Here is a 25,534-nt window from a genome sequence, read left to right as displayed (position 1 = left end):
TGAATTGCACTGAATTTTGGATGAAAAAAAAGTAAACACCAACATAGCTTTTTGAAAAACCTGGAATTTTCTAGGCAAATAAAGAAAGGGTCTTGTATATATTCTATCGTTTCCGACAGCCACAGATGAAGTTGTTAAGGCAGCGTCAAAACAGAGGTGTTTCAAGGTTGTATTACAAGAACGAGGCACAAACAACTTTAGTCAAAACAAAGAAGAGTTTGGCGTACAATTATGTTGCACTTTGAACATCTTGAAAATATATCTGTACAGTATAATTCAAACCAACTGCAGACTTAGCCCTCAACATCTGTTGTTCTTAAGAACACTGGCCTGACAGAATGATTCGGAGAGGGGAAAAAGGCTCCCATTGCTGAGCAGTATGAGCCAGTTTCAGCCAGACTGACCGGGTACCCACTTAGTCATTTCAATAATGTACCTAAACAAGTGGAGTTGTGAAACCCAGGACTGGATGCAGGTCAAGTCATTTTCAAGCCTTGGTACGAGCAGGGGAACAGGGTTAGGGTTAGGATTAGGGGAACAGGGAGTGAGCTGGACAGGAGGACACCAGACAGTGTATTGTAGAGCAGAATCTCAAAAACAATCCTGATATAAAAATGTACGAACGAGAGGAGGCCATTCTGCCCGTCAGTGCTCGCCCGATTTCTAATAGCTGATTGATCTCAAAGCCTTGTCAAGTTGTGGTCTTAAAGGATCTCAGTGACTCCACAACCTCACCACTCTCTTTGTGAAAAGGTGTCTCCTACCCTCAGTCCGTGCTGTGCTTACAGTATTGGCTATAGGATTGACTTTGTGAGCTCCTATTAAGATTTTATAGCCTTCATCCATGTATTATATATTATATACATATATATATACATATATATATATATATATATATATATATATATATATATATATATATATATATATATATATATATATATATATAATATATAATACATGGATGAAGGCTATATTTTCATCCTGAGTCATTAAAAAAGGCATAATACTGCAACTTTGACCCATTCGACTTCTAGAGACCATCACTTTAAATTGAAACACAAAATGGCTCGTTTTCAATCACTCGACAACACCCACAGTACAGAAATGTTCATTAATGATTAACAAAATGAGAATACGTTAAAAAAAAAAAAAAAAAAAAAAGCTGGTACATTCATATCTCAGAGAAACTGGGGAGGAACGGGACATTGAAACAAAGATAAGGCAATCATCCAAATAAAGCTGAAGCACTAACGGATAACGACACAGAACTGTGTTCTGATTGGTGCGAATGTTGTGTACACGCCCCCTCCACTCCATCGCGAGCACAAGGGAGAGCACACACGCGCGCGCAGCCTTGGGGGGGGAATGCATGTGTGTGTGAATCGCATAAAATAGAAAAAGATACTGTATATAAATATATTTGGCAAAAAAAAGCATAGCAGTGTGGTACAGCACAGTGAACGCATGCTGAAGCATTGTAAAAACCACGGTCAGCGGGGATAGCATAGTAAAGGACAAGGGTCTATAAGATGGGAGTTTATTTTTTTACATGCTTATCAAATCATATGAAGGCGCATAAAGTCATCTTTCCTACTGTGCATCCATTTTTAATGTCATCTTTATATCTATCACATGTTGTAATGTTAAATACTATTCTGAACACTGAGGCGACACAGTATTCTCACCATTGTGTCTGGAGCTCATTAATAACTGGAAACCTTTTAGACCGCCTGAGATCTGGTGGCTCACATTTCTGCTGCACAGATCCCTTAAACAACTTAATAGTGAGTGAGGACTGCAGGGCTAGTGTTGCAACCATGCTCAAACCGGTGCACAATCTTTGATAATGCTTTTCATATTTGGTCTACACACTGTGATGTAATAATTACGATAGTAGAAAGCGCGTTCCCGAACCAGCTGTCCCGCTCCGCGTGTCAATCGGGGTTTGGGCGCGAGCCGCAGGTCTCCTTTTTAAATCGAGGGGGATGGAATTTGGGCTGTCATCGGTGACAGACAGAGGAGAGGAGCTGATGTCTTGTGCGTCATTTCTTTTTTTATTTTCTTTTTAAACAACCTCAATAGCACTTAAAATATATGTATATTTATATAACCCTCCACCCCTTTAAAAAATAATAATTTTAAAGCTTTAACAGCAGCGAAGACAGCTTACCTCGTCTCCATTCTTTCAATAACAATAATAACCATGTACAGATATCTGGGCGAGTTTGTCTCTCGCGGAGCCGGTTCCGCTTTGGCCTCGGGTTGCGCTGACTCCGCACTGCCGGCCTCCGCGTCCCTGCTGCGGGTGCGCCACTACAGCGAGGCAGTCGGGGGCCAGAAGGAAGACGACCCCAACTTCTTCAAGATGGTGGAAGGGTTTTTCGACCGCGGCGCCAGCATTGTCGAGGACAAGCTCGTGGAGGACCTCAAAAATAAAGAAACGGTGCAGCAGAAGCGCCACCGGGTCCGGGGAATCCTCAAGATTATAAAGCCCTGCAACCACATACTGAGCGTGTCATTCCCTCTCAAGCGCGACAACGGGGAGTGGGAGGTGATCGAGGGCTACCGAGCCCAGCACAGCCAGCACAGGACCCCGTGCAAAGGAGGTAAGGGAACTGAGTCTGTATTGGGGGTGTCGGTTTGAATCGAAGAACATAAGAAAGTTTACAAACGAGAGGAGGCCATTCAGCCCATCTTGCTCGTTTGGTTGCTAGTAGCTTATTGATCCCAGAATCTCATCAAGCAGCTTCTTGAAGGATTCCAGGGTGTCAGCTTCAACAAAATTACTGGGGAGTTGGTTCCAGACCCTCACAGTTCTCTGTGTAAAAAAAAAGTGCCTCCTATTTTCTGTTCTGAATGCCCCTTTAGGAGTGAGTATGTACAAACGCAGACTAGCGAGTACAGAAGCGCCCTGTTGTGCACTAAAGAAATAAACAAAAAACCGTACAAGCACTAAAAAGTACTTCAAAGTAATAATGTTTTTGTTTTGTTTTTAATTAATGTAAAATGCATGTAGTTTGTTAGTTGACCTTTTCTGACTCATTACACCGGTGACCTCTAATGAATTGTAACCTCGAGTTCATACTCAACCAGAAAGCAGGCAAATAAGGAACTTTATTTTAAAATGTTTTATATATACTTTAGTGTCGTGTTTATCTCTGCTACAGTGTGGGTGCTGTTTTAATTTGTACATGTGGTAATACGTTTCTTTACACATTGTGTCATTTAAGCTCCCTCTCTTGTCACTCTGGTTACATTACTCTAAATGGATATACAGAAAGTAGAGAAACAACAAGGTACAGGTTTAATACCCCCTGTTTTTAATTAATTAATTTTTTTAAGCCGTTTGTAATACCAACAAGAATTATTTGGGCGTTGTAGTGGATCCTTATTTAAAATATGTATGCTCTCTTCAATCAATATGCTGGTAGTCTGAACTGACCTGTAATCTGAACCATGCTGCTATTATACATTAAATAGACACTGATTTCCACACAGGTCAATTGAAATCCATGTATTAGCAGTAACTTTAGTGAAGAAATGGCCACAAGCATGTTATAATTTGTTACAGCTTCCCCCACGGATTTGTTAACGCACGGCGGTCCACGTTCAGGCTTAGGGCTCTATGCCAAATTATTTTTCTGTGCTAGGTTTATGTCAAAACGTGTTGTGTGTGTGTGTGTGTGTGTGTTTTTTTTTTTTTTTTTAAAGCATAGGCGTATAATGTTTAATACAAAATATGTATATAGTTAAAACATGAAGTATACACACCAGAGGAACGTGCCTGTCTTTATTTATATACATATTGTTTTAGTTATTTTATTAATATGAAGGCATTACTGAAACAAAGTAATATACTTTAACGTCTGCTTCATTATTTAGATTAGTAAACTAAATACAATTGTTCTCCTTACATATACACCTCCAGGCCACATACTGTGCATACACCCCTATAAGCAACATGCCACACAAATAAGAAAATACTTGTATCTTACCTTACGGAATGAGCAGACTTCGCAGGAGTTTACTTCAAGGTGGAAAAGTTTCTCACAGGCAACTTGCGTGAAAGATAGTTACCAGGCCAATCACATTATAGGCATCAGTTAAAATATTGTATCGCAGTAGAATTTGTTAGCAGCAAATAGTGCAGTTGTTGCATGCCGAGCGTTGCTTATTCACCAGCTCCATTTCCATGTCATCACATTTCGTACACTTCTGGTCTTCCACAGGTGTTTCTCTTGCCACCCTGACTGTATATTCTTATAGTGCTGATGTCTTCAGCTTGTCCCAGTGCGACGCTAGACTTGTTAATTCACACCGCAAATTTTCAAATGTGGCTCTTTCATCAAATTTGAGCAATCTTTGTGCTCCTTAGAATCTCTGAATATGTCTCCATATGAGGGTCTGGAGGTAGCTGGGTGCAGTCTGGTCAGGGCTTCTGTAGGCGAGTACAAGAGTCTTGAACTGGATGCGAGCGGTGATCGGCAGCCAGTGGAGTGAGCGGAACAGTGGAGTTGCGTGGGAGAAGCGAGGCATAGAACACCAGGCGAGCAGCGGAGTTCTGGATGAGCTGGAGCGGACAGGTGGCGGACACAGGGAGGCCAGTCAGGAGAGAGTTGCAGTAGTCTAAGCAGGCGAGTACCAGGGCCTGGACCAGGAGCTGGGTGGCGTAGCTGGTGAGGAAGGGTCGGATTCTTCGTATGTTGCACAGGAAGAAATGCCAAGTGCGTGCCAGAGTGGCGATGTGCTGGGAATAAGAGAGGCAGGGGTCCAGGGTGACTCTGAGGTTCTTAGCTGAGGAGGAATGGCGATAGAGAGATCAGAGGAGGAGGAGGGAAAGAAAAGGAGGTCAGATTTAGAGAGGTTGAGTTTGAGGTGATGCGAGTGCATCCAGGAGGAAGTAGCAGACAGACAGGTAGAGATACGGGAGCGGATGCGTAAATAAGACAACACAGAGCGGATAAAAATAAATCAAACAAAAACAGAGCAGATAACTAGCTCATTGTTTTGAGTTTACATTTCCTATTTTTATTCATTTATTACAGTAGTAAGATATGGGTAGTAACTAATGATATGAGACAAACCAATATTTATGCCCTACTACACAAGTTTGATAATGGTAAAATCATTAGTGTAATGGCTGAGTTGTAGCTGATCCTGTAGGATTTGTCTCATGAGATTTGAACTTCGCCTTGTGTTACTGATATAACACTTGTCACAAATACAGTAGCTACTGCTTTGCACGGCTGACTGACCATGAAGGTTTACAATTCACAGGCTCTCTTACTGAGCAGAACACTTTTATTTATTTTTTTGCCATTAAACCATCACTCAAGTGCTGCAAACAGTTGGCTGTAATGTACTGGCACTGATCGATCTGTCTACGTTCCTGCAGCCAAAGGAAGGGGATTCAAATCTTAACTGTTCAGAAAATCAAAAGCGGATCTGCTCCAGATTGATTCCTAATTCTGGGATCCTTGTGCTATAATTGCTGTATTCATTGCACCTGGGGGAATTCTAACCAAAACTGTCTCCAAGCTTCAAATTGAGTGTCACCGAAACCTTCTGAATTAAGACAGTACTGCATTTCGCGTCTGCCTTAACATTGATAATACTTTTTTTACCTTTTGGTTTATATATTTTAAAAAAATAAAAATTAAAAAACCCTGTACTGTGGCAACACAAAACTAAAGCTATATGTATAATAAATATAAATCATGTTTTAATCGTCATATACTCTTGTGTTCTGACCAGCCGCTGGCTTGTTGGTCTAACTGACGTAAAACATGTAACGCAAAGAGGTGGGGTCAGCTGTGAGTTTTGATACCTGAGCCAAAGGCACCCAGCCGTTCTTGCATGTCACAGTAATGACAGGGTTCCCACCCACCCACGCACACAGACGCAAACACAATGTTAAAAGGACACTGTGTAATATAAAGCTGACATTTTGCCAGTACATGCATTTTCAAAGTGGAACATAGTACCATCGTAGTAGTTTTGAATCCTGACTACTGCCTTGTATCAAGGGAGTGCTGTAGATTTAGTTCTGTGGGCTTTGCTCTCATCAATTTTTCTATTTTTAGTTTTAAGCATTTTGATTCTTGATAGTAAAAATAGTTGAATTGCTTGAGTGTTCAAGTCCTGTGTGTTTCTCCAGACAGCAGGAGTAGCACAAAGGGCGGCACTTAATCCTTTTAAACAAAGGTGTTTTTAACTATGTAATAAATACTTTCAAACCTTTACGTGTATTCTTTATGCAAACCACCTCTACAATACAACATTTTAACAGGCAGCCAGTAGATTGAGTTGCCGTGCTTGAGGTTTAGCAGCGTGCTGGTTTCAGACCAGGAACTCTTTCCAGTTTTTGTTTTGGCAGGGCTGTGTGTCCATTTTAAACAACTAAATGAAAACTGCACAGCTATTCTGGGGCTGCAGCATATGAAAGAAAATAAATTCAGGATACAAAATGTGTACAGTACTACATTTGCAGGCTCAATGATTTACCCTAATACTGCTCTCTAATGTACTGTTGAATTTGCTGCCTTGGATCCACTGAGTTCTTTTGTTCTATAATATGCACATATTTAAAATACAAAGTTATAGACAATTCGCTGCATCCTGGTTACTGTTGCTGTTGATTGCAGCTAAACCATTGTTTAAACTGCAACACCTGAAGGATTAGGCACCAGTATTGACTTTTGAAATGTCTTCAGTAGTATAAAATAGAAGTAAGGAACAAGAAGATCCTCAACAGACCAGTGATAACAATGCTAGTGCTAACATGAGATAAGAAAATGCATTTCAAAACTTTGGCTAGCATTTCTTTAATAGATCATGCTGCATGCATGTTGATCCCAGTTCTGTTGTTCTGTGCAGCGATACCGACCTTTGTTAGAGGTCTGAATACTTGTGTGTGGTTGAGTTTCCCTGCTCTGAAATCTCCAATTTGATAAAAACACTCCAAGTGGCACATCCCCTGCTTCCTTCTTTAGACATTTTGTTGTTGTCTCATGGTGGGTGAAATTGTAACTTGAAGAGACAGTGAGCTTTTTGTTTTGTCTTGAGGCAAACACATTAGGATTCACTTCTTTATAAAACTCACGAGCAGAGGTGAATATAAAATGGGTTAGGAAATTCAGAAGCTGCCACGGGCACATAGCGAGGCATGCAGTACATCTACTACAGTACATACAGTAGACTGTTCACTGATCTTAGACACAGAAAATGGCCACCTTATCCCTTTCCACACGTGCTTCCCATTATCTTGAGTCTTTCTAGCGACATAGAATGTAGATATTTGATCCCACCACAACAATTTAAATACTGTATTTAACTTGCCTTGAGCCGTGTCATATCCCACCCTATTGTACTTTACCCACACGTTCTACTGTACAGCGTTTCTATCCTTTTGTTTAAAAAGTCATGTTGGGTTTGTTTTTTGTTTTTGTTTTTTTTCCCCTCGATGTTTGTAATGTGGTATAAATTTAGTTTGATCATCCGCTGTGATTTCATCTGCATTCAGAGGGACCGGTTACTGCACGGAACGATCCCTGTGATGCAGGATCGATGATGACGTAGGTAGAACATGGGAGTGCAGCTTATAATCCATCTAACAAAAAGATTAATCTTCTTTTCCCCCACTGGGAATAAAATCTGCAGCGACAAGGATATGTACCTATTGAAGACAATCGTCTGCACGTACATCACACATTTTGGCATAAGTATATGTATATATGGAGACTCGGTTGTGCAATTGTCATGAAACTTGATATTAATATTCTATCTGCTTTTTAATATCTTTAAAACCTATCGGATATTTCTCTCCTGAACTGTTGCTTCAAGGCTTTCACCTGGCCTTCAGTACTACTCTGCACAGTACCTTGACTACATGCATTACTGTAGTGTACCCCAGATACTCGTCTGTATGGAGCATGACCGTATTAAACTGTGGGATGTGCTTAACTGAACTACCCAAACGTGTTCTCTTCTCTGGATTAGTTCCAGCGACGCTGCTTGGAGCAGTACATGCTAGCTAAAAATGCACAGTGAGAGAGTCTGTGTTTGAATGATGTTTGTGAGGATCCCTCCAGAGTGAGGTCAGCGGGCAGCCCAAGTTTCCACGGTTACCTGTGTGTCTGGCCCTGGGAATGTGCTGCTGGGCTGTTTCTACTCCAGAGGAGAGAACCTGGAAGGGGGAGGGGGGAAAGACTGTCTAAAACAGTATCATCTAGTTTTAACTTGGTTTTGATTTAAGATGCCCATTACTTAGCAGCTGAAGTCACTCCTCCTTTTAGGGTGTAATGTGTTGGAGCACCAATCGAACTTCATTTTTCACTGTTACTCTTGTTTTGTATACAAGCAGTGCCTGAACATTTGCTCTGGTGTTTAAATGGTTCCAGTAGTTTCGTAGTTGTGCACCAAGCATTTGATGTTGCGTAATCAAACAGGAGCACGGAAACGACTCGCTTGTTTTCAGATTTTGTAAAATACAGATTGAGAAAGAAAAAAGATGCCAACAGTAGGTAATGATACAGTCCAGTAAGAAACAATTGCAGCCCAATCAAAATAAAAACAAAGATAATTCTCAGTCGGAATCTCTTTTGCTTTATGTTGCAGGTATCCGTTACAGCGCGGATGTGTGCGTGGATGAGGTGAAAGCCCTGGCTTCCCTGATGACCTACAAGTGTGCTGTTGTTGGTGAGTATTAGCGATGTTAACAGTTTGGCATCTAAATGTTGTGAAGCCTTAAATGTTTAAATATTGTCAAATATAGAGGTCGGCTGTAGTGTTTATACATTAGCATGAGTGCTGTGTAAGGTAATTTACTTATTCAAAGTCTTTTCCGTGACATCAATTTTGTACAAATAAGTAACAGCACTCCAATGGGGGGGCTTCTCATAGTGGCTTTTGAATGGTAAAATTTATAATATGTTAAAGTCTGAATGTGTTTTTCGTTTAGACGTTGCTCAGAACTTGCATTCCTGGTGAGTATTTATACTTGTAACAAAACTTGCTTATAAAATTAGACCAAAGTTTCCTCAAGTAGTCTTCTGTCCAAAAGATCTTTATGTTCAAAACAAATGAAAGTGAGAAGTATTCCAGCAGGCAGACCCAGGCTCTGGAAGAAATGAGTGCCCACTGCCTGTAAAAGTTGATTTTCATGCCTCGTCGCCCACATACAGGCAGAACGTGTCGATGCCTCCTGGCTGCTGTCTTCCCTGGCCTAGATCAGGATACCCTACTGTATAGGAATCCAGCTAATTCATGTTTGTGTTTCAGATGTACCATTTGGAGGAGCCAAGGCAGGAGTGAAAATCAACACAAGAAATTACTCTGTAGGTCCTCTCCGATGCATTCCAGACTTAATCAGCTAAATGTGGTGTTCTTGCTCAAAAGTCAAAAACGTCAAATTAAGAACTTTAACAACGGTTTTATTCTTTTTAGAAAGGAATTGGAGCAAACTGTGTGTTGTAGATCAGAAACACATTAATGTGTTTAATACTGTAGCTTGAATGGCATTCAATACTAAAGAACACTTTACCAGTTATTTATGAAGTAATTTGGTATTTGTTGGCACGATTTACTTGAGTACATTTTTACAAAACAACTTGAAAGTTGGTAGAAAGTCAATCTTGAAAAGGCATTCTGTGCCATGTTTCTAAGTGGGTCAACCCACCCTCACCAAAAAAAAAAATACAAAATACAGAGCGGCCATTTGTTAACACTGGCTAGCTCTCCTGCTCCATAAGCTAGTGTAGATTATAAATCCTGGTTCTCACTGTGCACCACGTTTTTCTGTTCGTCCTACTCCTTCCACAATATGCTGAGATATGTACCTGCCGTAATTCCAGTTCTGGGCTGTCTCTTCCCATATCCAGCCAGCCTGTCCTTACTGAGAACTGGTGTTTCCTGTAGATGCGCAATTAGCTTGGCATCTGAGTTGAAGGACTGGGATTCTAGCAGAAAGGCTGTAAAGAGAGTCTGCTATGTTTGGATGCAGGGGCTAGGGTGTGTACTGTAGGGTTTGCCTGCTGCCCCTTCTGGTACTGGACTGGTTTATTTCCAAATAAAAAACAATCTGCGTCACATTGTCCATTTCCTAGAAGGATTGGCCACAAATCCAGTAACCCAGTTTCCACTGCCGTTGTATTAAGCGTATTTCACACAGTCAGAGTTCTAATATATTTATTTTCTTGTGTTGATCTTTTGGTTGTTTACTTGTGTTTTTTAAAATTTATTCCGGATATTCAGCAGCAACTGTAAATATATCAACTGTAGTTCAAATATTGCTGTTGCCTCCTGGTTACTAATGTCTTCCTGTGCTTTAGGTCAAACTCACTCAAATGGTCTAGCAGGATTAATATGCAGCAGTTTATCTGTTGAATTGCTTGCTTATCCTGATTTGTATTGTTAAGTGAAGAACCAAAAGATTCCCATCACAATGCAAGGGGGGTGGATCAGTGATGTCAAAGTTTTATAAGTTAAAGCTTATAAAGAAAGTGTACTGCACAAGAGCACTAAAATGAACAGATTGTCCTTTTTATCTTGCATAGGACACTGAATTGGAAAAAATCACAAGAAGATTCACACTTGAGCTGGCAAAGAAGGGCTTTATTGGTAAGTTAAGTTTTCCATTGAGTTGTGTATATTAGTTTTTTTTTATTTCTCTTTTTAATCCATGCTCTAACCATACTGACCTGTATTACACTTGTATATGGTGCTTTTGGTTTTGAATTCTCAAATGTTGCTATACCTTGTACAACATAAGACTCCCTGCAGCTGAGGAAGGTCCATCCCAAACTTGGTCCCCTCTACTTCAGTCTGTTCCATTTCAAGACATTCTTCCAACCAGGTCCTAAATTGCTTAAATACACAGGAATTTTGACAAACTCAAACCAATTGATTTGTCTTTTACGTGATTTACAAAGTGATGTAACCAGACTACAGAAAGGGGTCCCACCTTGTTTTCTCTGAGAGTTCAAAGAGAGAATGATATTGATGTAATCTGTAGTTGGGACCCATGGAATTCACCCGGGCTATAAATAAAGCAGGGAGGCCAAACCATGTCACAGTTCAGCCTGCCAAGCGCACATGGTTATGGATATCAGAAATAACCTCCTGTTCTCAGAGCTGGGTTCCTATATTTCCTCCCTCCCTCCCTCCCTCGCTCCCTCCTCCTCCTCCTCCTCCTCCTCCTGGTCTATATATAAAAGTCCTGTGACACTGATCGCTTTCTAGGAGCCCTATTTTTTTTTTTTTTTTTTTTTTCCCCCTCAGTAATTTGACCTGACAAAGAGTGTATGATGATTCTGTTGGAAGTATTGCTGCGTTTGTGTGCAATCTATTTTGCTTTTAATAATTGTGTGACTTTAGGCCTCCAAAATCTGGACGGGTGTGTGGATTTAAAATGAAAATTAAATAATTTTCACTGTGGCAGACAATCCCAATTGTAATCATTTAGATGAGAACTAACTGGACTGATTGTTTTTTTTTTTTATATGTATAATATATATTTTTTTTGTGCAAGTGGTAGATGGAAACAGCATTCTAGTGTGGTGGTGCGCATCACTGATACAGGCAAGAAAAAAGGACTGTCATTGCTTTTAGAAATTGAGTTCCATGTTTTCATTTTATAAGCTACATAAACTACAGCATGAAGGAAACAATTTCAGATGTGTTTGGTTTAAGCCCTCTGTAAAACCTGGGACGGCTCAAACTACTATGCAATGGGAGTTTTATTTCCATCCCTGATAGTGGGAAGAGGGGCACTGTAGTAGGAGTTGTCTGAATCGTGGTTTCCTTCCCTCCCTGGCAGGACCTGGCATTGATGTCCCTGCCCCTGACATGAGCACCGGAGAAAGGGAGATGTCCTGGATCGCAGACACCTACGCCAACACCTTGGGCCACAATGTGAGTAACTGCCATGCTTATTAAACTCAGCCATGAGGTCTGTAATGATTACCTGCAGCGTTGCAAGCGCTGAGCATTATGCTGAAATGATTCCGTATTACACGCTGTCTCCCAATCCAAGCAGGTGGTGGAGGTCATTGTCACACAGGTGAGGGATTGTGGGAAGTCTTCATTGTTTGAATTCCATGTCTGTTGCAGTGTTCTAAAACCAGCAGCTGCTCGCAATGTTTTAATTTTTACTGCTCCCATCTGCACCAAATGTTGCTGTGGCTAATTTCCTAACATTTAAAGCTTGGGCTTTGTATTGGGGCTTTTTTTTTTTTTTTTTTAAATAAGGTTGTTCTATCTATACATGCAAAAAGCACACACAGCATTGTGGTTCTCAGCTGAGGTTAACTGGAGTGAAGATGGTTTAGTCTGTATTTTGCAACCCAAATATTCTTAATCGGTGATGACGCAGGGGCCCTTCCTTCATCCCTGGTTTGGTATGCCAGTTTTCCACCAAAAAAAATGCGGCTTACTTAAGCCTACCATCTGTGGGGGATAATGTATGAAGCCTCTATCTCTTTCATCCACCCACCTGAGCGCTTGAAGGATCAGCTCTGAGTTGCAGTGTGTTGTCTGTGCTGCTTCATTAGAGTTCTTTAAAATCCCATTGGGGGCATATGGGGATGAGAGTATTTTACTAGTGAAGAACCTGATCAAATCTTCGTTGGTGTTGGCTATTAAGAATGGTTTATAGTCGTGCACACAACATTAAGTATCCCTCCAGAAGCATCCAATGGAAGTTTGTGTGCCTTTCACCCTGTGGTGGACTCCGAACAAAACCTTGCATGCCTCACCATTCCACATTCCTTTCTAGGGTATGGCCTCAACTATGAGTTGTTTATTTGTAGCATGCCAATAGCTTTTCATTTTCATTCTAATGTAGGAATAAAAATGTGTGTAGTATATCTGAGCCTGCTGTTAACCTCACCACTCTAGTAATACTAAAGGAAGTTTCTAGTCCAGTTTCTATTTCTGCATATTCTACCACACCAATTCAGGGTTTTATAGTTCTGGATAAACTTGTGTGGTCGGTGTTTTTTTGTTTTTTTTCTCTGTAACAAGAATATTTTGCCTCTGGAGAGGAAAAAGATTCAACTACCATGCCAAGATTGAGGTTTATCATCTTCCCCACTTTTTTTTTTTTTTAACGGAGAAGTTTGTCTTGCGTAAAAGTTTTGCTTGTGCCCTTCCATACCAAACGAAATGCACTCTTAAAGTGATTTCAGCTGCACTGGCCCGCACAGGAAACCCTGTTACCACAGCAACAGAGGAAGTTCCATCAGGATTGTGCTGAAATTGATTTCTGGAGCCCAGTTCCCATAGTTAACCAAGAAAACAAAACTGATCTCTAACTCGCAATGTCTTCTAAATGGCAACATGGTGGGGTGGTTTTTTTTGGGGGGGGGGGTTGTCCTTTTTTAGGTTTTTAAAAGGCAAACAATATCAACATTGTGTGTCATCTGCGTTTAAGAAAAGGCTGCTTTTGAAATCAAAAAGTTCAGGGCAGATTTTTGTTTTTCTGAACAAAGTACACCAAGCACGCCTCTGTATTAAAGGTTCTTGCAGCTATAGGGGAACAGCAACTTATTTTAAGTTTGGCCTGATTGCTCTAGCTGCTGTCTCCTGATCATCTCAATACTATATCGACGGTAGTTATGAAACTCGGGACCAGTATGAGTTTGAAAACCTGAACTCGCCAGACTCAGGCAGTTACCTACCTAGGAGCCTCTCTGTTTGCTGTATTTACCAAAGAGAAATTCCTATCCAAAAATTACAACAATTTACAAAAAGCATCTTGTAACTCCTGGGAGTAGCAGTGGGTTTGTTCCGTGTGAACATTGCCCCTCTGAGTCAAAGCCTCTGAATTTCCGTACAGGTAAAAATACCATGGAAACGACAAACCATATCACAAGGGTAACAGAACGATGTCTTTACATAGCAGCTCACTTGCCATAACCCTTAGTAACACACTCTAAATACACAAGCCAGAACAAACTCTTTAATGTTCTTTAATAAATTCAGTCACAAACATTTCCACCACAGTGTGTCATTCTTGTATTGGTAATTCTACATTTAGCACTATTGTTTAAGTTATGATGTTAAAGTAACCAACCTTTTGGCCATCAAACTTTTAATTGGTGACCTGTTTGGAAATGTTCATGAGCTATCTAGTGGGCTGAGGGGGGGGGTGTTTATTGAATAAGTTGAGGATTGTTTAAACAGATACCTGATTGATCATGCCTGGTCATTAAAGTAATAAACCTAGAGGAGCGTTTTTAAACCCAGGACAGGGTTAGTGTCTAACTTTGAGGTTATCTTAACATCCTTTTAAAACGGTTCCCCCCCCCCATTATTTGTATGATAAACCACCCCTCATTGCAGAGCTGCAAGAACAATTAAAGAAGCATCTGCTTGCATGTCAGCTGCTCTTCACAGAGGCTCGGAAAAGCTTTAAATATCTGTTTCTTCAAGTGTTTCAACTAAAATAGCAAATCTAACACCACTGACCTCCCCTGACGAGTTTCATAATAATCAGCAGCCGTGACGGTGTAACAGTGTAACCATTCCCCTGCTGTGTGTTCTCTGTAGGATATCAATGCCCATGGTAACCATTCCCCCGCTGTGTGTTCTCTGTAGGATATCAATGCCCATGGTAACCATTCCCCCGCTGTGTGTTCTCTGCAGGATATCAATGCCCATGCCTGTGTGACTGGGAAACCCATCAGCCAGGGAGGGATCCACGGGAGGATCTCTGCCACGGGCCGCGGCCTATTCCACGGCATCGAGAACTTCATCAATGAGGCTTCCTACATGAGCATGCTGGGCTTGAGCCCAGGGTTTGGGGACAAGACCTTTGTCATTCAGGTACTATACTGGGAGCGAGGGGGGGGGGGGGGGGGGGCTGGGGCTGGGGCTGGGGCTGGCTTTAGATACAGGCTCAGGAGGAGGTTGTGATGTACTTTGCATGATACCTAGCTTTGGGGACATTGGGTATAGGCTAGTGTGGAAGGGAATGATTTCAATACACTGTATACTTTGTGTGGGATTATAGTTCAGAGCAATATTAACAGTAAACTAAAATAAGGATTTTCTGTCGGCTTCATTTTCAAGAAGACGTCAGGCTTTATTTAAATACTGCATGCAGCCAGTGCCGGCTTTATCTGAAATCCCCATGCAGAGCAAATTAATGTAATGCTTGGAGAGTCTGTTGCTGTTGTGCAGGGATTATCCAAAGTCTCTTCAGAATTCTTACGCAGGGAGGGATTTACTTAGTTGCGCAAGTGTTTGTTTTGTAAATCTTTCCATCTCTCAGCTTCTTTGAGTGTTTTTAAAGTTAATTTAAAGACTTACTTTTTTTTTTAATTATGTGTCTGTTTGCAGGTAGGGTGTTTGTGTTGTGTGTTTGCAACCAACCCCTTAGTAGTAAAGTTTTTGCAAGTTTCATTTCTTTACCTCTTCTTGGAACTAGCAGCATTATCACTGCTGCCCTTTGAGTCCAGATCAAGATTTTTAGATGCACCAAAAACAAATGAAGAATCAAAAGACCTCGGCACAATTTTTTTAATAATAAGAGGTAGGAAGAACAATTCATTAGTTAACACCTCTTTAATTTATTTTACCTATTGTCTTCTAGCTCTTTCTGCCAATTTTAATTTCCAGTTTTTGTCATGGCTAATGACTCAAAATGTTTGTCTAAGAATTTATTTTTTAGTAATCAAGTTGTGTCTTTCTCTGGCAGGGGTTCGGTAACGTGGGTATGCACTCCATGCGCTACCTGCATCGCTATGGAGCCAAGTGTGTGGGTATAGGGGAGGTGGACGGCTCCATCTGGAACCCCAATGGGATCGACCCCAAAGAGCTGGAGGATTACAAGCTGGTAAGGACTACAAGCTTCTCCCAGGCAGGAATACAGAACCTTTCCTCGCCAAGGTGGGGCATCTTGGAGTAAAACTTTTTCAACTAAGGTTGTAATGATTCATCTTCAAACAGTGAGAACATCATCATCATCATCATCATCATCATCACCTTTCTTGTTTCTGAAATACATCACTGTGTGAACAGCCACCAAGACAAAACTGGGGCAAGGTCGCCATCTAGGAGGGTCTCTGGTACTGCATGTGCAGTCCTTTTAAAACCAAAGCACACTTTGCAGGCCATCTGCTGTTGTATAACGAATAAATAAAGAAAAATAAACTTCATGTTGTTTGTTATACATTGCATAGATACCCCTTGATAAAATAAATAGATAAAAGCGCAATAGTTTTTGGTAATGTTTCTCTTGTCCCTTCCAGCAACATGGCACAATTGTGGGGTTCCCCAACTCCACCCCCTACGAGGGAAGCATCCTGGAGGCGGACTGCAATATCCTGATCCCTGCAGCCAGCGAGAAGCAGCTCACCAAGGCCAACGCACACAAGATCAAGGCCAAGGTGAGGCGGAGGGCGAGAACATAGCTAACCTACCCCCACTCTCTTTATACCTGCTACCCACACTGATTTTTTGCAACTGTGCTGCCACACATTGGCAATATTAAATAACTGCTTTTCACTGTGTAATATGTTTCTGCCAGTTAATTTCCAAAGTTATCAAAGACATTGATAAAGACTCACACAGAACTGTGCCCTCTATGCTGCTATACCGTTCTAGCACAGGAACACACCGGCACACAGAGAGTTATTCTCCCTGTCCTATGAACACACCGCCATTCAAACTGTCCCGCCATACACTGACTGATGCACATGCACGCACACACAAACCTTTTGGCAATGTACATTTGTTTTCTTTACACAGTTTGCTTGCACCCCTAAAATACCCTGCTGCTGAAATGCATGAACTTCTCATTTTTGTGATCCGTCCTCTGTGTGTAACCCTGGCCACCTCTTTGTATTCAGATTGTCGCTGAAGGTGCTAATGGCCCCACAACCCCTGAAGCAGACAAGATCTTCTTGGAGAGGAACATCATGGTTATTCCGGTAAGAGCTCACAGGGCCGTGTCAATCGGAAGACTCGCCCGCCTAAAGGGTTTGAGCGATGGGCCCAGATGCAGCTTACGAAACACTTCACGTGTCACTAGAACTGCAGGAAACCATCAATTTTGTGAATTAATCTATCTGTTATTGCTTTCGATCTATTCAGAAATATCACACGCTGACACAATTCTGTGTGTCTCTGATTTACCACAGCAGTACAACAATAATAAACATTGAGGGTGTTCAGTAACCGTATTGGGGGAGGTGGAGGGCTAAATCCAAAATTGCTGAATCATGCATCTCCTCCTGGTTTTCAAGGCTGCTGAGGAAATGAATCGGTGGAGGGGCTGCGGAGAGCCAGGGAAGGTTAATGTGTTGATGGAATAGATTAGGATGCAGCAGAGCATGGGATTGAATACCTGCCAAGTCGGACTGTGCTGCAGTCAGTTCATTGATCAGTGCGCACACACACAATCACGCACCCTCTGAAACCAAGCAATAAAAATGTAAATACTAGTCTGTCCTATAAAATATACTAGTCTCTGTAAGTCTCCTTGGATAAAGGCGTCTGCCAAATAAACAAATAATAATAATATATTTGACCAGTATATGTGGTGCTTTGTTTCCTGTAATCCAGATGCTCTCAGGAGAACTAGCTAATGCAAAACAAAAAACCATAGCAGTGGCAGTGTTTATTTTGATCTGTCAGTGAAACAGCAGATTGATAATGTGGGTTTACTGGAGAGGAGCAATGACTAAAAAGTAATGTAATGCTTCAGTGTGTGGACAAAGGGGCAATTAAAAATAAATAAATAAAAAACATTAAAAGCGCTCTGAAAGTGGGTTCAATGATATTAGCCACTCCAGGAAAGTCGTAATTTCATTCATCCTAGCCAAAAAAAAAAAAAAAAAAAAACCTTTTAAAAGCAATGTAAATGTAAATAATAAATGGTAGTTTTGCGGGAAAGGGAGGATTAATAAAATGTAATGGTGGGTCGTCATCCACCCAGGGCTAAGTTCTGAATTGTGAGGTCTGGAGAATATAAAAGGAGTGTCATTTTTTATTTTTATTGGGGTTTGCATGAAGTCAAAACACAAAGTGTACAATCCAAGTACATGGTACTCATTAAATGAAGATTTCCAGATCAATGTACATTAATACATATGTTTATTCTTGCCTATATCCTTCATAGAACTCTACATTGTATGACAGAAAAACTGCTACTGTAGCTTCCTGATTTGCATACTGTATTCCAGGTACTATATTTACATTTTACCCTTTTAGAATGCAAAACAAAGAGCAAGTGTACGAGAGAATTTTACCCTTTTTTTTTTTTTTTACAACAGTGCACCGGCTTAATTGAATTGTTTTGAATTGTTTTGAAATGCCTCTAGTCTGCAGTGAAGTTATTGTCTTTTGTTCCCCTGCAGGACCTGTACTTGAACGCTGGTGGTGTGACCGTGTCTTACTTCGAGTGGCTGAAGAATCTGAACCATGTGAGCTACGGCCGCTTGACCTTCAAATACGAGAGAGACTCCAACTACCACCTGCTCAGTAAGTCACCCTGGAGGGGGTGGGGGCTGCGGGAGGCAGGCAGGAAACTGGTCAGACGTCCTTTGACTGGAAGTCTTTCTCAATGTGTTGTGTGCTTGAATCTCTCAGTAGCCCTGCTGGATCCATTCCTGGATTTCAGAACTACCATCAATTAAGTGTGTTTAAATTCTCAGGATCCATTTGATGTTAAATTTTTAAATTGTTCCTCTTATGTGAGTTTCAACCCGTGTTGTAAATGCTAAATACAACAAGGTCAGCACATTTATTAAACTTAAATCGTTTTAGAAATGACAAATGCATTTATTGACGCAGCTGTGATTGTGCGGGTGTTATATAGAGCTCAGTTTTATAATGCAGAAGTTGCTTATTTCATGTTCTTTTTGGGTAGACTTTATCATACGGGACATGCAGTAAAAACACCAGGTATGTGATTGATCGATCGTTCACATGCTCAGTTTAAATTAATTAAAAGAATGCCAAGGAGGAGTTGTTTTTTTGTAAACCTCCTATTGTGCAAAAAATCTGCATGCTAAGCCAAGCCTTCAGTTGTGTAGCTGTGAGCCACAAGATGGAGCACTACACTGTCATTTGAAACCTTGTCATTTCATTAAAGCACAAACTGCTGAATCCTGCATGGTAGCAACATGTCGTGTGTGTGTGTGTGTATGTGTGTTTTCATTTGGAATGGTTTTAACCAGGTTATTCCCTTGGTATGAAACAGTTTAGTTTCTAGCTCATATCAATTTAAGTGAATGTTAAAAAATAAATCGACATTTAAAATAAAATGGAAAGAATTAACTGAAAACAGCTGTTAATTTAAGTTTAAATATGCTTTATTTTCCATATGTTGTACTTGGAGTCATTCATTAATGCTGACTCCTGAAGCAGGGGTGTCCAACTCCATTCCCCTCCAGTCCTATTGTAAATTGGGATTTAATGTGCCTGCATAATAAAGGCAAATAAAACTTGGCACACACGCAGAGCAGATTATAACTTAATTTAACGTAGTCTGAATAGCACAGAAACTACATGTGAAGGAAGGGGGAAGCCAGGAAAAGAGATTTAAAAACAAGTTGGACTTCGCTCTGCGCACTCATCTTCTGCAAATTCTCTCTCTTGTTCTCTCTGTGCTGGGCTCAGTGGGGTGTGGCATACCAACCCGCAGTGTAATAAATATCTGATCTAGGCAGCACTGTGTGCCGGCTCTGTAGAGCCTTTAACGTGTGTGTGTGTGTGTGTGTGTGTGTGTGTGTGTGTGTGTGTGTGTGTGTGTGTGTGTGTGTGTGTGTGTGTGTGTGTGTGTGTGTGTGTGTGTGTGTGTGTGTGTGTGTGTGTGTGTGTGTGTGTGTGTGTGTGTGTGTGTGTGTGTGTGTGTGTGTGTGTATCCCCAGCCCTCCCTCCATCCTTCATGTCTCTCTTTATTGACAAATCTAATAAGACTAAACGCTTGATGTCCTGGAGGGGAGAGGTTGACTGGCAAGGAACACTGCTTGCATCCACAGCTGTCGGTGAAAACTAAGCGTAGTCCAGTCTCTCTTGCATTAATTCTCTTATGTTTTTGTTGACATTTTCAAAGAGAATATCCTTGGTATTTGCTTTTTTTTCCCTGGCCACAATCTTACATAAGCAAACACGGTTATTTTGTTAATCCCTATCTTAACAATAGCAGGCAAAGCTTTATGTAAAATTGAAGACTTGTTTGTCCTTTCCTTTATATATCTTCCCTCCAAGGCATGAAATATAGCCATCTAGAAATATCCATAACAGTATTAAACACTGCAAACCACAGTCCATCAACCAATCCATAAAGCAAATCCATTTTGATCAGATTTTAAAACATTGATCATTCAATCCTTTGAAAGTGTTTCTCCTTGACGACTTTGGTGAAACTGTACAGATTGTGCTCTCTCTCTCTCTCTCTCTCTCTCTCTCTCTCTCTCTCTCTCTCGTCTATAGTGTTCTATATATGTTTTTAATCAAGTAATTTTTAAATTTGTTTGGATTTTTAACTTCTAAAAAAAGTGTCGTCAGTAATTGCACAGTACAGAACAGTGATTCCTGTATAATGTCCAACACTGAACAATGAGAATGATGGGTTGAAGCATAGGCTTAGTTTTCATTAAGACCTTGCTTACAGCGTTTTATATTATGTCATGTATGATTTCCAAAGTACATTTTAAGCCTTGAGCTACCGGCAATATTGTACGTACAAATTACTTGAATGCAAATCCAATGAATGGGGAGAGTCCACCAAAGAACAAAAGCATGTGTAGCCTGAACCGAGCTTTAATAGTTGGAAGTCAGCAGTTCTGCGGAGGTACAGTATTATGCGAGTTGCAGACAGTACATGGTTCCGACAGGCACACAGGTGTGACACGTACCCGGCTGTTGAACGGCTCTTGTGAATGGTCTTAGAATAGCCCTGTGACTTTGTATGTTGCACCCACATATCCCTGAATAATGTTTCCTCTGTTTCCTCATACAGTGTCTGTCCAGGAGAGTCTGGAGAGGAAGTTTGGGAAGGTTGGTGGGACTCTTCCAGTTGTACCCACAGAAGAGTTCCAGGCCAGGATAGCTGTGAGTATTTACTGTTACTCCGTATACAATGTAGATAAAGATGCCATACACTACCCATGTATGATTAATTTTATTACTGAAAAAAAAATAATAATAATAATAAAATAATGATGGAATATTCTGTTAAACATTGTCTGGGTCACAAAGTCTCAGTGGACATGCACATTAATGAATGAAGTCGGGTCAAAGACTTGCTCATTCTCTTTTCCGGAAATTGTATATTTATAAGCAGATAAACGACGCACTGGATAAAGCGCTTAAGTGCTCAGTGCAAAATAAACAGCTGTCAAGCTAGGATTTTAAAATGTGTTTGACTTGAGCACCAAGTTCAGATCGTAATGTATTGCATACTTGAATCGTTGTCTAGTATTTTGTACTGTGTTTGATAGGCCTAACTTTTTTTCACTTTTTACAGCTGCTTTTCACATGCATTTGTTTTGATATAGTTTGATTCAGATTAGGGCAGTTGGGATTACCAGGGTTCGAATTTGCAAGTCTGTTTACCAGTACAGTTATACAAACATGACTACTTATTGTGAGAATTTAATTTACCATTTATCTTGGTACTGATACAGTACTTCTCTGTCTGCTTATATTTTCTTGTGCTTTCCAAACTGAAACAAACCAGCATGATCAGTTAAACAAATAATCCCCCCCCATTTTTAAATATTTAAGTTTTTTGTGTTGAGGTAGAGCGCTGTGATCTGCCTGTGTCTCGTTGCACACAGTGTGTTTTGTAGAGCGCTTGTTTTGCATTGCGTGAGACCGACGGGGATTATTGCAAGCACCGCAGGGAGCATGTTTTGGCTACAGTAGAAACGGGTTAGGCAGCTGGAACTGGCAAGCACTTCACAGGATAGTTTTTGTTTGACTCATCTTTACTCGGGGCGTGTACCGCAAGATGGCAGCCTGAGGGTTCAAATGTACACAGATTTCTTTGTTCTAGAAACGTGCAGGGTTTTATTTTTAAACACTTATTAACTTAAAGGTGAAATCCCCCCTTTTTTATGTACTTCTCAATTTTACAAATTCTCTCATCAATGATGATCATGCCTCGACAGCAAGACTTTCTCACATGCTGTCTTCTGTTGAATCACGATTAAATCATGATGCTGGTACAATGAAGTATACTGGTAAAACAAACAAACTATTTTTTTCCTTTTGAAATACAACTTTTTAAAAATAATTAAATACATGTTTTGGATCTAAACTCATTCTATAACCCCCCCCCCCCCCCCCCCCTTCCAAAACAACCACATTTTTTTTTGTCTTTCTCATCCTGATGCATGAGAAACACAGTACAAACAGGGAAAGTATATCAAAGGTAGCAAAAGCTCCATTCAGCTAAAGCATGCAGCACCTGAATAATCCAGAGTTTTATCTCTTCTGTGTCCAGGGTGCTTCCGAGAAGGATATTGTCCACTCCGGCCTTGCCTACACCATGGAACGGTCAGCCAGGGTAAGTGATCATTGGAGTTATTTGTTTGCATTATGTTGGCTGTGTTTTTAAATGCAACCACAGGACAACGCTACTGCCAAGCTGCATTTGTTTGTGTAGTTTTATTTATATAAACACGTACTTTTTCAGTAGCACACACTGCAAACACTTGTTCAACGGGTGCTTCTGTATCCAAAAAAACTCGGAATTTACTGGTGATTCACAGGGGCGGAAGAATTTGACCCAATTGTTTTGCATTTGTTCACCTTCCTAGCACTGATACCATCTCGATGGTCATGGTGATTTCCTTTGATTTTGAAAGTGTAAAACCAATTGTTGAGGTTTGCAAGGGAACATCCAGCATGCAGTTATCCTTTTAAAAAGGGAAAGAAAATATTTAATGTCATGGGAAGGGTGGGGCAGGCGGGCGGGCGGGGGGTGGAAATACAATTTAAAATCTCAGCCCATGCTCCAGGGTATGTTTGAGAGATATGCACACATACTCCAGCTTACTGACAGTCACTGTTTTGGAGCAGTGTTGTTAAAGAACTGGTCAAAACTTCATTACAAGAGTTAATATAAGAACAACCGAGATTTATTGCAAATACAGTACACTGGAAATTATGTACTATGCTGTGCATGGACATTTTGCAAAAAGAAATCCTATAAAAAAAAAAAAAAAAGAATCCACCACCACCACTTAACCTTTCAGACCCCCAGTTTAAGAACTCTGCTGTATTGTATTTAAATTATTATTTTTTTTTCTTTTCCAGCAAATCATGCGCACTGCCATGAAGTATAACCTGGGATTGGACCTGAGAACTGCCGCTTATGTCAACGCCATCGAGAAAGTCTTCAAAGTCTACAACGAGGCTGGGCTGACTTTCACATAAATGCCTGTTTATCTGCCCTCCTCTCCGTCAGACCTGGGACCCCCACCCCCAAACCAACCCAATGCAGCCTTTATAACATAACGTATCAAGTTTACATATTGTGTATCTGTACTTATTTACACTAAATGTAACCAGAGAACCATCCCTGCTTTGTGTTCTTAAAGTTCCTTAGAAGTGTGTGTGTAATATTATATATATATAATTTTTTATTTAAAAAAAAAATAAATTGTGTGATGGTTAACTAGCATTTTGAGCATGCCCCAAGCTAAACTGCAAACTGTACCCCACCTCATGTTTAAGAAAGATGGATACACTCTAATTTTTATTGTTAACCTGTTCTGTTTCTGACTTCTTTTTAAGTATTATTCCTCCTCTCTGTCTTTTTTTATCATTCTGTTCTTAGTCGGTATCCATGGCAAAACATGTGTACCAAAAGGGCTGCGCCACTGTTAACACAGTGGTTAGCTGTACCAAAGCAGGTTGGGAATAACGCAGCTTATATGGCTGGTGTTTCTTGAAAAAGGAGCTCTTTTTTTTGTTTTGTTTTATGTTTCGGCCTTTTTGCACAGTGGGGAGGACAGGAGCTTAAACAATAAGCCCAGTTGAACCCCAATACGAATAGGAGATGCAGATTGAATTAATACCCAGTGGTGCTGTGAGCACTGCACCACTGTAGATCAACACTGGTGAATTTGGACGTATTGTATGGTAGTATACAATCTCTTTGCCAAAAGTTAGTTCATGGCAAGGTTTTAACACAATGCCAATTTTGTTTTTTGTTGTGTGTGTGTGGTTTTTTGTTTGGTCTCTGGTTTCACGGCTAGTGTCCAAAAAGTAATGCGACATTCATTTTGCCTGTAATAATGCATGGAAATTTTCCAAAAAAACAAAATCTACATAAATTAATCCACCCACCACCGTCTCCCTAAGGTTATCATGCAATTTCAAGATCTTGATTTGATACAGTGGTGCCCCCACACCCCCCAAGTCTTAATCACCAACCACTTCAGAACGGCTTCTCAATCTTCTCCATAGTAGTAACGCTTTTGCATTTTCTTTTTGGCTTTCCATACAAAGAGAGAGAAAGAAACGTAATAAAGGACTCACTCGGGAACCAGAGTTTTGTTTTGTTTGTTTTTTAAGCTGCCATGTGAGCCTTCATCTCCGATCTGCCTTGAGATGGATGATTGGTTAATTTGTACTGCCATTTCTCAAACTAAAAATACAATTTATAGAAGTTAACCATGTGTGGTGTGTTTTTTGTGTGCATTTTTTTGACTGGGTTTGTATTAATCCATGGATAAAAGGTATGTTTGCATGAGATGCTTCTAGACAAGTCCAGAATAATTTCTTGAATATCAAACTTTTTTAAAGTCTGGTTTGAAGGATCAAACACTTGTGAATTTACTTGTGAGCTTTCTGAACAGGGTCTGCAGTAACCTTTTAAAGAAGCTAGGAGATTTGAACCTTAACTACCATGAATAGAGTACAGCTCTGCCCTGCACATTGTTCCCGCACTGACTTGCTGCTTGGTGCAGACCCTTGTGCTAGGTATAAAATCCTTAAGTTTAAACTCTTTAATAAAAGGATTTAAATTCAAGCTGCTTGCACGGTATCTTGAAGAAAAAAAAATAGCTATCCCTTTAGATTAGTAATTCTTTTGTAAGGGTTATGTACAACTAATGAACGTGTTATTGGATTGTAAGTAATTACATGGAATACAATGCACTTTTGGGTGGGGGAAAAATGGTTACAGCATGTTGGAATATAAGACTTAATTTATAAAACAATTTGACACATCGATCAGGTGTTACTGGAAATATCTCGGCACATAAACTAAGTTTAACAATTTGGTAATAATTACGTTTTTATATCTGGCTGCTTTGTTTTTCTTTTTGTTTTGTTTTTTTTCCCATGCAAAACAGGATGAGGATTTCCCTGTGGTTTCTTGTTGCGTTACTGCCTTTTAATCATGTGCAAGGAAGTTTTAACCACTGGGAGACCGATTAGGGAGTGAGTGTGTGAAGGTACTGGGTTTAAAAATAAATAATAAAAAAGTTTAATTAGTAGTGAGAGGAGAGAATTTTCAATCTCATCACTGCAGACAGCTACTATATTAAAATAGTTTTTACGTTAGTCA

At 40.4% G+C, this 25,534-nt stretch overlaps 2 protein-coding genes across 2 annotated transcripts in view; one reads left to right on the top strand and one right to left on the bottom strand.

The window, feature by feature from the left end:
• The window catches only part of LOC117417705 (nuclear factor NF-kappa-B p100 subunit-like), a 34,524-nt gene extending 29,757 nt beyond the window's left edge, over nt 1–4,767 (bottom strand). Inside the window, exon 1 of the mRNA XM_058985157.1 lies at nt 3,999–4,767. The gene's annotated coding sequence lies outside the window, so the exon portion shown is untranslated. The remainder of the gene's footprint in view (nt 1–3,998) is intronic.
• On the top strand, nt 1,705–24,636 carry LOC117417721 (glutamate dehydrogenase, mitochondrial). The gene is made up of 13 exons (XM_034029954.3): nt 1,705–2,609; nt 8,620–8,700; nt 9,283–9,338; nt 10,557–10,620; nt 11,819–11,913; nt 14,647–14,826; nt 15,701–15,838; nt 16,254–16,391; nt 16,854–16,934; nt 18,363–18,486; nt 20,972–21,063; nt 22,460–22,522; nt 23,275–24,636. The coding sequence occupies exons 1-13, from the start codon at nt 2,207–2,209 to the stop codon at nt 23,392–23,394; spliced, it is 1,635 nt and encodes a 544-aa protein (XP_033885845.1). The 5' UTR covers nt 1,705–2,206; the 3' UTR covers nt 23,395–24,636.
• Nucleotides 24,637–25,534: the final 898 nt, after the last annotated feature.

The sequence above is a fragment of the Acipenser ruthenus genome, chromosome 13, assembly GCF_902713425.1.
Source record: "Acipenser ruthenus chromosome 13, fAciRut3.2 maternal haplotype, whole genome shotgun sequence".
Lineage (NCBI taxonomy): Eukaryota > Metazoa > Chordata > Actinopteri > Acipenseriformes > Acipenseridae > Acipenser > Acipenser ruthenus.
The sequence above is the reverse complement of the archived record's forward strand: the minus strand, read 5'-3'. Positions and strand labels throughout refer to the sequence as shown.

What these genes read in the sequence shown, in the direction of transcription:
- LOC117417721 (XM_034029954.3), top strand. Translation starts at nt 2,207, where the DNA reads ATGTACAGATATCTGGGCGAGTTTGTCTCTCGCGGAGCCGGTTCCGCT. An exon ending in CCAACACCTTGGGCCACAAT is followed by an intron (nt 11,914 to 14,646) that starts GTGAGTAACTGC and finishes TGTTCTCTGCAG; the next exon opens with GATATCAATGCCCATGCCTG. An exon ending in GGAACATCATGGTTATTCCG is followed by an intron (nt 16,935 to 18,362) that starts GTAAGAGCTCAC and finishes GTTCCCCTGCAG; the next exon opens with GACCTGTACTTGAACGCTGG.